The sequence below is a fragment of the Prionailurus viverrinus genome, chromosome D1, assembly GCF_022837055.1.
Source record: "Prionailurus viverrinus isolate Anna chromosome D1, UM_Priviv_1.0, whole genome shotgun sequence".
Lineage (NCBI taxonomy): Eukaryota > Metazoa > Chordata > Mammalia > Carnivora > Felidae > Prionailurus > Prionailurus viverrinus.
The window spans coordinates 104,275,284-104,286,076 of NC_062570.1; the positions used below are offsets into that span (position 1 = coordinate 104,275,284).

The 10,793-nt window shown below is 40.6% G+C and overlaps 1 protein-coding gene across 2 annotated transcripts; it reads left to right on the plus strand.

Annotated features, from left to right (window-relative positions):
• Positions 1 to 6,154: 6,154 nt before the first annotated feature.
• On the plus strand, positions 6,155 to 10,226 carry LOC125176916 (olfactory receptor 4D11). Of its 2 annotated transcripts, XM_047878842.1 has the most exons (2): positions 6,155 to 7,054; positions 10,209 to 10,226. In XM_047878842.1, the coding sequence occupies exons 1-2, from the start codon at positions 6,155 to 6,157 to the stop codon at positions 10,224 to 10,226; spliced, it is 918 nt and encodes a 305-aa protein (XP_047734798.1). The 2 variants fall into 2 exon arrangements, with proteins under 2 accessions (XP_047734798.1, XP_047734797.1); XM_047878841.1 differs by lacking the exon at positions 10,209 to 10,226 and having other exon boundaries at positions 6,155 to 7,090.
• The last annotated feature ends 567 nt before the right edge of the window (positions 10,227 to 10,793 follow it).

Below are 10,793 nucleotides of genomic sequence, written 5' to 3' on the forward strand. Positions count from 1 at the left end.
ATGCAAGAACTGGAGAGGTAGTAGTTGAGGTCAGAGAAGTCATGGGGCCACAGGACCCAGCATTAGGACCTTTTAGATTATTGTAAGGATTTTGACTTTCACATTAGGTGAGGTCCAAGGTGTCAAAGAGCAGAATAATGGTGTTTTAACAGAACTGCAGGGGCTCCTATGATGAATAGATTGAAGAGGGGTAAGGACAAAAGCAGGAAGACTAATGAAGAAGTTACTGCAATAGAAATAATGAAGACATGACTTATGGTAATTAGGGTGGAGTTGGTGAGAAGTTGGAAAAACTCTGAAGGTCAAGCAAGAATTTGCTGGTGGATCCAGTGGGGATTTCCTGGCTGCATGTGTATTCTGTGAGAATTCTGTCACCCAGCATGGTTATCAGCCCACTGAGAACTCCTTCACTCCTGCCTGATAGCCCCAGTGGGTCCAACGGTCCTTATAATACCTGTATGTCACACGTCAGGACTCCCCCTGCATGGGTGTCACTGCCTGAGGAAGTTGTTCAGAATCCCAAAGAATAGATGTTTATTTCCCAACAGGAAAATTGATAAGAGGAAACACCAGGGCAAAAGGGGGGTTCTGGCTACACCAACCAAATGGGTTTCTTTACCAAGTTGATCAGATATCAGCTGGGGGTGGTGGAAGATGAGGAGCCTGGTCAAATAATGAGGGTGATCAGCTATGGAGGGTGCGGGATTCTGGCTAACCTGGATCAGCAGGATTATAGCTAAACTTGGACAATGCAGAGACAGAGACAGAGATCCAAAAGTTGAGCCCTGGTTAAAAAGTTCAGGGAAGCAGTGCCTGGGTGGCTCAGGCAGTTAAGCATCCGACTTTTGATTTCAGCTCAGGTCATGATCTCATGGATTATGGGTTCGAGCCCTGTGCCTCATGGTTTGTGGGGTCACACAGCACAGGGGATGCTTGGGATTCTCTCTCCCTGTCTCTGTGCCCCTTCTCTGCTCACTCTCTCTTTCTCAAATAAACAAATAAACTTAAAAAAAAAAAGTTCAGGGGAGTCTGAGTAGAGTTTGGCCAAGGATAGAATCTTTCTCACTGCTACAGAATTTTAGGCCCTAACAAAAATGTGTGTTCCTAAGTGTATGTACCTAATTATGTCTTAATTACTCCCACAGAAACAATCTCACGATCAGCAGAATTTTTCCACAGCCACATCCAACTATATTCCCTCTGATAATTCTTACACCAGTTTTGGGATTAAGGAATTGGTAAATATAACGGGGCACTATGAATTAACATGGGAAAGACAAGAAAATACTATTTCCTGAGTCTGTCCTTTTGCACATAAAGATAGAAAAGTAGCCACTGAAATCACTGGCCTTCAGAGGGCTATTAGCACAATTTCCTGAAGCTGAATGCTTCCTGAGGTTCATGTGAACATAATTTAAGATGGAACCCTTGAGAGAAGGTTGGAGATTTTAGGTAAGAAGTATAACTCTACATGAGTGTGTGTGTCTGTAGTGTCTGAATGTCTATGTATAAGAGTGAAAAATAAGGGGTGCCTGGGTGGCTCAGTCCGTTAAGTGTCTGACTCTTGATTTCAGTTCAGGTCATGATCTCACAGTCATGAGATCAAGTCTCGTGTTAGACTCTGTGCTAAGCATGGAGCTTGCTTGGGATTCTCTCTCTCAAACAAAAAGTGTAGATAGATAGATAGATAATAGATAGATAGATATAAATATATATTATATATAGATATACACTATATATAGATATACACTATATATACACTATATCTACATCTACATCCTTATCTATATCTATATCGATATCAATAGATATAGATGATATAGATATAGATATAGATATAGATATAGATATAGATATAGATATGAAAAGATGGAGAATCTGGAGGATGTTGTCTGAATTACCGAAGGTAGTTTGTGAACATGGGATGTATTCCTTTCTAACAAGCCTGACTCAGGGTTTGAGGTACTTTCTACCCTTTTATATAGATAATCTATTATTTACATGGGGGGCCCTGTGGAAGACTTTCATAGTAGGTTGGATTTCCTCAATAACTATTGAGTTGATATTTTCTGATGAGCATTTTGTCTCTCTCTTTAACTAGTCAGGATTGATAGTTGAGCCATCATTCAGTTCAACACACTCCATTTACTAATGATCCTCCAGTATCAACATAGTACTAATCATAACAGATAACCAGCCTGTATGCTGACACCTTCACATGTGTTAGTTCATCTAATTGTCATAGTCACCCTGTGAGATGGGTATTATAAGCCCCATTCTATGGATGCAGAAGTCAAGTCTCTCACTTGCCCAAATCACCAAGCCAGGACTTGATCCCAGGAGGCTCTCACTGCAGAGACCATGTACTGGACTTCTCTGGTTTGTTAAAATGATATCAGACAAGAAGCCAGATCAAGCAAGCCCTCTTCTTACTATCATACACTGTCACCACCCGCTGGGCCATTCTTACTGCCATTAAAGAAAAACATCTCCTAGTTTCATGAAAACAGTGTGTTCTGGGGCCCCTGGGTGGCTCAGTCGGTTGAGCATCTGACTCTTGATTTCAGCTCAGGTCATGATCTCAGGGTCGTGAGATCGAGCCCCATGTTGGGTTCCATGCTGAGCAAGGAGCCTGCTTACAATTCTTTCTCTCCCTCTTTGCCCCTCCTTGCTTTCTCTCTAAAAACAAAACAAAACAAACAAAACAAAACAAAACAAAACAAAAAACAGTATGTTCTGATGAATCTGTTTTAGAATACATGTCCTGGGAAATATACAGTCCCTCTAAAAGATTGGCAGTCTATTTAAAGACGCTGTGTGTCTGTGAGAGTAACTGACTTAGTGGTTTTCTTTGCGATAACACACATAGAATCACACTTATTATGGATTATGGATTGGGCAATGCTCTAAGTATTGATGCTTTTCCAAGATTAATTCACTTAATCCTCACATGAATCATATGAGGGAGATGCTATTGTTTCCAAATACTGATGCAGAGATTGAGGCCAAAGGGGTGAATCAACTTGCCCATGTTTGCATAAGCAGTGAGTGCCCAGCTGGGATGTGAGCAGGCAGGGTGGTGCCCAAGCCCCCCAGGTACCCGCTGTATGCTGTGATACCGCTTAGTAGTTCTTTTCAGCTTTCCATATTAAATAGACTTTGGACAAAATTTCACACAGATGCCATAAAACTTGGTGGGAATATGAGGTGAGTGAAAAGAAATATCTTCGTTTGACCTGAAAAGCACACACACACAAAATTGAGAGGGAAGTGATGCTCACTTTTCTTTTGTTTCTGATTATGGTCAGAAACAGGAGATAAACTTCAAAGAAAGAAATTAAGCCTCGTTTCAAGGATTCGTGAAAGAAAACAAAAGGAATTCAAAAGCAGTAAGATTATATGGTAAGTATACATTTCACATTATAAGAAACTGCCAAGCTGTTTTCACAAAGGGTCACACCATTTTACGTTCCCACCAGAGTTCCAATACCTCTCCATTTTTTGTCTATTCTTTTTTCTATGTTTATTTATTTTATTTTAAGAGACAGAAAGAGAGCATGAGCGGGGGTTGCGGCAGAGAGAGGGAGGGAGAGAGAGAATCCCAAACAGGCTCCACGCTGTTAGCATAGAGCCTGATGCAGGGCTTGATCCCATGAACCGTGAGATCATGATGTGAGCCAAAATCAAGACCTGGATGCTTAATCTACTGAGCCATCCAGGTGCCCCTGCCTATTCTTGATATATTTGTCTTTTTTATATTGGCCATTCTAATAGGTGTGTACTCTGATTTTAATTGACATTTCCCCAGTGGTAAATGATGCTAGCATCTTTTCATGTGTTTATTTGTTATTCCTATGTCCTCCTGTTGAAGTGTCTTTTCAAACCGTTTGTCTCTTTGTGTTTTATTTAGGATATTGGTTTTCTTATTATTGAATTTTAAAAGTTACAAACATTATACTCCTAGGTACTTACCCAAGAGAAGTGAAAACATATGTCCATACAAAGACCTGTACATGATTATTTATAGCAGCTTTAATATGTAATAGCCAAAAAACCAGAAACAACCCAAATTGTTCATCAAGTGAATGGATAAACACACTGTGGTATATCCATACAACTAAATGGAAAAAAATATTGGCACACACAAACTTATGGATACATTTTATGAGTGGAAAAAAAACCCAGTCTATGTTATAGGATTCAATGTATAGAAAATTCTAGAAAATACAAACTAATATATACTGACAGAGAGCAGATCAGTGGCTGCCTGAAGAAAGAGGGGCAAAGAGGACATATAACAAAGGGTCATATAACAAGAACACTTTTGGAGTGACAGATATGGTAACTATCTTTTTTTTTTTTTTAATTTTTTTTTTCAACGTTTATTTATTTTTGGGACAGAGAGAGACAGAGCATGAACGGGGGAGGGGCAGAGAGAGAGGGAGACACAGAATCGGAAGCAGGCTCCAGGCTCTGAGCCATCAGCCCAGAGCCCGACGCGGGGCTCGAACTCACGGACCGCGAGATCGTGACCTGGCTGAAGTCGGACGCTTAACCGACTGCGCCACCCAGGCGCCCCTGGTAACTATCTTAAATATAGTGATTTCCTTGGGTATATGGTTATGTCCAAACATCAAAGTATACACTTCAAATACATGAGCCTATTGTATACCAATGATAGCTCTATAAAAAAATAATAATAATTTTTAAGAAACAAAGTAGAACAATGGTCAGAAGAGAAACTGTGAGTTACACCTTCATTTCCATAGCTGAGGAGCTATTCATCACACACGGATTTTGGTACCTAAAGTAGTGTAAAATAAAGGTAGAAGTAAAGAAGTCTTGTTAAGTGAGAATAGACCACTGAGAAGAACTTCATGACCTTAATTTTTTTTATTTTTCATATAATTAAATTTGCAATTTATTTTTTTAAGTTTATTTATTTTGAGACAGAGGGTGAGAGAGAGAAAGTGAGCATGGGAGGGGCAAAGAGAAAGGGAGAGAGAGAATCCCAATCAGGCTCCATGCTGTCAGTGCAGAGCCCAACTTGGAGCTTGAACCCATGAACTGTGAGATCATGACTGAGCCAAAATCAAGAGTCAGTGATCAACCGACTGAGCCACCCAGGCGCACCTAAATTTGATTTAAAAAAAGGGAGAGTGGCGCCTGGGTGGCTCAGTCGGTTAAGCCTCTGACTTTAGCTCAGGTCATGATCTCACAGTTTGTGAGTTCGAGCAAGTCTGTGAGTTCAAGCCCTGCATCAGGCTCTGTGCTGACAGCTCAGAGCCTGGAGCCTGCTTCAGATTCTGTGTCTCCCTCTCTCTCTGCCCCTTCCCTGCTCATGCTCTGTCTCTCTCTGTCTCAAAAATAAATAAAAGCATTAAAAAAAAATAAAAAATAAAATAAAAAATAAGATAATAAATAAATAAATAAATAAATAAATAAATAAATAAGGGAGGAGTGTTTCTGTGGAGTTCAGTCCAAAGAGAACCATTTTGCAGATAGTGGTTCTTAAATCATTTAAATGGAACATGCAGGGACAGTCGGTTGAGCCTCCAACTCTTGATTTTGGCTCAGGTCATGATCCCAGAGTCATGGGATGGAGCCCCATGTTGGGTTCTGTGCTGAGCATGGAGCCTGCTTGGGAATTCTCTCCCTCTCTCTCTCTCCCTCTGCCCCTCTCCCCTGCTCATGTGCTCTCTCTCTCTCTCTCTCTCTAAAATTAAAAAAAAAATTTTTTAAACGTTTACGTGGAGCATGCAATCTGGAAAAGAAACTAAACACATTGCCTTTCCCACACACCAAATTGACTCCATTTTTTTATCCCTCATGCTCCAAGAGTCCCTTCCTGAATATTTCACATCTACCTGTTTATCTTGAACATGTAGAACTTCTATACTTATTTTTATGTCACATCTAAAATATTTATAATTTACAGAAGAATAATTATATGCATGCTTGTATTAATCAGATGTAATTTCCCACACACTAGCAGTAATTTCAGAACAGCCCTTCATGTGTTAACAGCAGCTCCCTAGTTTTCAGTCCTAATACCTAACTCTTTAAACCTGATGTGTTAAGGGAGAGTGAACACTTTCTGTGATAATACTTTTCATTTTTCCCAAGCTGCACAAAGAAGAAGAAACATGATTCAATGGAGTTGGGAAATAGCACAAGGGTAAAAGAATTTATATTTATGGGACTTACTCAGTCCCAAAACCTGAGTTTGGTCCTATTTCTTTCTTTGTGCTTGGTATACATGACAACTCTTCTGGGAAACCTCCTCATCATGGTCACTGTGACCTGCGAGTCCCGCCTTCACACGCCCATGTACTTCCTGCTCCGCAATCTCTCCGTCTTGGACATCTGCTTCTCCTCCATCACCGCTCCCAAGGTCCTCGTAGACCTCCTGTCAAGGACAAAGACCATCTCCTTCAATGGTTGCATCACTCAGATCTTCTTCTTCCACCTCCTCGGGGGGGCAGACATTTTTTCTCTCTCTGTCATGGCCTTCGACCGCTATACGGCCATCTCCAAGCCCCTGCACTACGTGACCATCATGAGCAGGGGGCGATGCACTGCCCTCATCGTGGCCTCCTGGGTGGGGGGCTTTGTCCACTCCATCGTGCAGATTTCCCTGTTGCTGCCCCTCCCATTCTGTGGACCCAATGTTGTTGATGGCTTCTACTGCGACGTCCCCCAGGTCCTCAAACTTGCCTGTACAGACACCTTTGTACTTGAACTCCTGATGATTTCCAACAATGGCTTAGTCACTACCCTGTGGTTTATTTTCCTGCTTGCATCCTACACAGTCATCTTGACAATGCTAAGGTCTCAAGGAGGGGAGGGAAGGAGGAAAGCCATCTCCACCTGCACCTCCCACATCACTGTGGTGACCCTGCACTTTGTGCCCTGCATCTACGTCTATGCCCGGCCCTTCACTGCCCTCCCCACAGATAAAGCCATCTCTGTCACCTTCACTGTCATCTCCCCGCTGCTGAACCCCTTGATCTACACGCTGAGGAACCAGGAGATGAAGTCAGCCATGAGGAGACTGAAGAGAAGACTCATGCCTTCTGACAGGGAATAGACAGGTAGCTCACTCCTTCTCAGCACCCTTGAAAACATTTGTCCATGAAATAAACTGCTATTTATTCAAGGATTTCTGATTAACTTTTAGATTTCTTCTAAGACCCAGAGGACTTTCAAAGATTCTGCTCAGCATGCAATAATAATGACAAAATCTGGGTTTCATGTTACAAAAGAAATCAAATTGTTAGCCAGAGAGGTACATGTTGTTTTTGCAATACAACCATGAGGAGACTGAGGAGAAGACTCATGCCTTTTGTAATGGAATAGTATAAGTATCTCCAACCTCTTCATCACCAAGGACTCCTTTAATTATTTTTTCCATAAAGTCATACTTATATAACCAAATACATTGTCAATAAACCAACTATACTTACTAGATAGCAATTTATTTTCCTATTTAATAGGTTACTGATAACTTAAGTTTCTGGTGAGCATGCAGATAACTAGTATTATAGGACTGAGCTGATTGATGTGTTTCTATTCAAAGACAACTATATGGCAGGTAAAGACATAGATTGAATCTAACACCTTTTTCAACAGGCAAGTTAATAGAAGTCTAGGTATGAGTGATTTGCTCAAAATCTTATATCAAGTGAATTGCAGAGAAAAGTCTTCAGATACCTAATCTATTGTCCTTCTGCCATAAGAAGGCAATGTGTTACATTACCAGAACTGTCTACACCAAACTGCAATCCTGTTCTAAGAAAGATCTTATGATCCGTGCCCCTGTAGTACACATATATGGGTGCATATGTCCTATCACAAATTAGGGAATTTTCTCACCTTAAACTCCATATGGGGATGTGACCACTGAGAACCTCAAGTAGTACGTAATGGTTGTCCTACTGGATTCCTATCAGGAATGAAGAAACTTGGGCCTAAAAGGATTTATCACATGCAGAGCCAGAGAAGCCAGATGCACATTCTCATGATAAGTTTAGACAAACGCAGAACCTCATGAATCCTATACGAAGAGCAATCCATTCTCATTATTTAAGAACCAATTCCAGTCTCATTGGCTTCACTATTAAGGATTTACATTCTTCCCACCAAAGAGGAAGAGAGGAGGTGTTCAAGAAAGTAAAATTCTAATCAGTCTGTTTTTCAATCTGTTGATGTTTGGGGAAATGTGGTATAGGCTAGTTTTTTATCTGGGAGAGCATGGGAAAGACATAAAGTAAAAAAGTAAAGCCTTGTGACCTGGATCCAGATCCTATCTCTGCCATCTACCAGCTGTGTGACCTTGAGCAAGTTATTTTATCTCTCTTCAGGTCATAGTTCATTTATGCAAAGATATTTATAATGTCCATTTCATGGAGTCATTGATATAGTTAAAAGGAAATGGTATACGTGAAACACACAATGCCCAGCAGATAGTAAATGTTCAGTGCAAGAAAAATGTCATTTTCAATATCACCCTTACTGCTCTGCCTAACACACATTCGGTCCCCCATGAGCCTATTGCACTCTTCTCCAATATGGCCCGTATTCCTCATTATCAAGGAAAAAAACCTGATGGGATAAAAAGCAAAGTAATGTACACTGAATTCAAAGCATCTATCATCTTAAAATTTCTAGTGTTCTGTCATTAAAACATGACAATAGATTTGCTTGCTATTCATTCACATCAAAGAGACATCCTATAGCTGATGAGATACAGCACAGGAGAGTTTCATACCAAAAGAATAATGAATCAAAGATAAACCCTAGCTGTGAAGGTGATATAAGGGGTCAGACAAAAAAGTCAGACAGACTCAGTAGGCTAGAAGAGAGCCCAAGTAAAGTTAGCCAAAGGGTAGTGAGTATTGGGGGTGAACTTCAGTTATATCTGTCATTGGATCTGGGCTGGCCTCGTAATCATTCATCAACTGACTGGCTCAATCATTTGCCATTCCTGTCACTTGATCAATCAATTCCAACTTTTTACAGCATTAACCTACTTCCTCTAGCATGAAAATTCTAAGAATAATTCACACTTAAGTCACCATTCATAGAGTCCTGCTACATTACTTGTATAGCTTTGGTCTCGAGTCCTTAGGCTTTTCTTTATGAAATTGCCTATAAAAAATGCACACCACAAGCCACTTTATGGTCCATTTCATGCAAATATGTCCTATCCTTTCCTTCGTATCTCATATTTTTACTGCTATGTCAGAACTGGATGGCACCGAAGATATATGGGGTGTGAATCATTGTATCACTGGAGCATAATCCCAAAGGTCGAGAACCCAGAAACCTCTTCCACACCATGGCTCCCGACACTTCCTCAACCATCTCTAAATAAACATACAACATAACCTGATCAATAATTCAGGGGAAAGGAAAAGCAATACATCTGATTACACAAACATACATCATTTATATGGATGACATAAAATCACAACATGGATGGGCTGCATTTTTTCCATTTAAATAAGATTTTATTATTTTTGCGGTTCTGCTGTTAACAGTCATAGGAAATTTAACGACTCTGGGTATACATAGAGCTTTCGAATTACCCTTTCCTGCATTACTCCCTGAATCAAACGTTTTAATGATAAACATCTCTGGGTACCTGTGAACCCAATAACATAAAATAACTCCAAAATAATTAAATTGATGAATATCAAGAACTGTCACTGTGCTACGCTCCTAGGTCCTAAGTGAACTGTGGATTTCAGAGATGTAGTAGATTAAGGTAATTGCAGAGGGACAATGTACCTATTGCATTAAACAGAAATTGCACAGATAAATCTACACTGTCCAGTCTCTGAGAGCTGCCCTATCAGTAGCCACAGAGCTTTAATTTTTTCCATTGGTACTCTTTTACTTAAGTTTCATTTCCCAGCTGATGGCAAGCAAATCGATTTTGGTCAGGAGGAAGACTGCACAGTTCCATATGGGGATGGTGTCGTTGAACACAACTTTTCTTCTTGAGCCAAGGGGGATAATGCACTGTCTCATATACTTCCTCCAGAGAAAAGCTTGTGTCCTGAATGTGCATTGGGACCTCTGCATTATGTGTGAGATGGGGCAGAGAGGAGATGAGGGAGTCCCATAGGAACTCCGCTGAATTAGCCACTCAGCTTCCCTGCATATACCCAACAGTATTCCCTTTGCTCATTCCTATTTTTGGCTTGTGGCTGAGGGACTAATTGAGATGGCCGAGGCACTATAGGGCAAAGTGGAGGAGTCAGTTGGATGTGATTCCCTGAAGCTTCCTTTTCCCACCTACAGAAAGAAAGTAACAAAATCACTAACCTTGAGGTTGGCTTTCCATTAAACACAGTATTTCCCCAGGACGTACTTCCTGTCAGATGCAGCCGGAGCTTCATAAGAAGATCAATTTCCCATTTGGAGACTGAAGTTGGATAGTATTGGTATGTGTGAATCTTCTGAAACTGGAAAGCTGTTAGTGTTGATTTTTCAGAAATGCCACAAGTGTATAGAATGTTTCTATTGAAACCATAACTCAAATCAAGCAAATAAAAGTGGTGGTTTTTCACAAAAGGGGAAGTAAGGATTACAGGATACAAGAAGGTCAGTTGGCTTCAGGGATGTAATATATTGTACTTGGTGAGATGTCGAGATTCAAAGTGTTTTGAAAGTGAGATGGTGCTAATATCCCAGCTCTCAGGAGGGTGACTGCCTTGGAAAAATACACCAAGACAACAATTCCTGAATTTAGTATATGTTTCTTGGCTGGGAATGGAAGTATGGGA

What these genes read in the sequence shown, in the direction of transcription:
- LOC125176916 (XM_047878841.1), top strand. Translation starts at nt 6,155, where the DNA reads ATGGAGTTGGGAAATAGCACAAGGGTAAAAGAATTTATATTTATGGGA.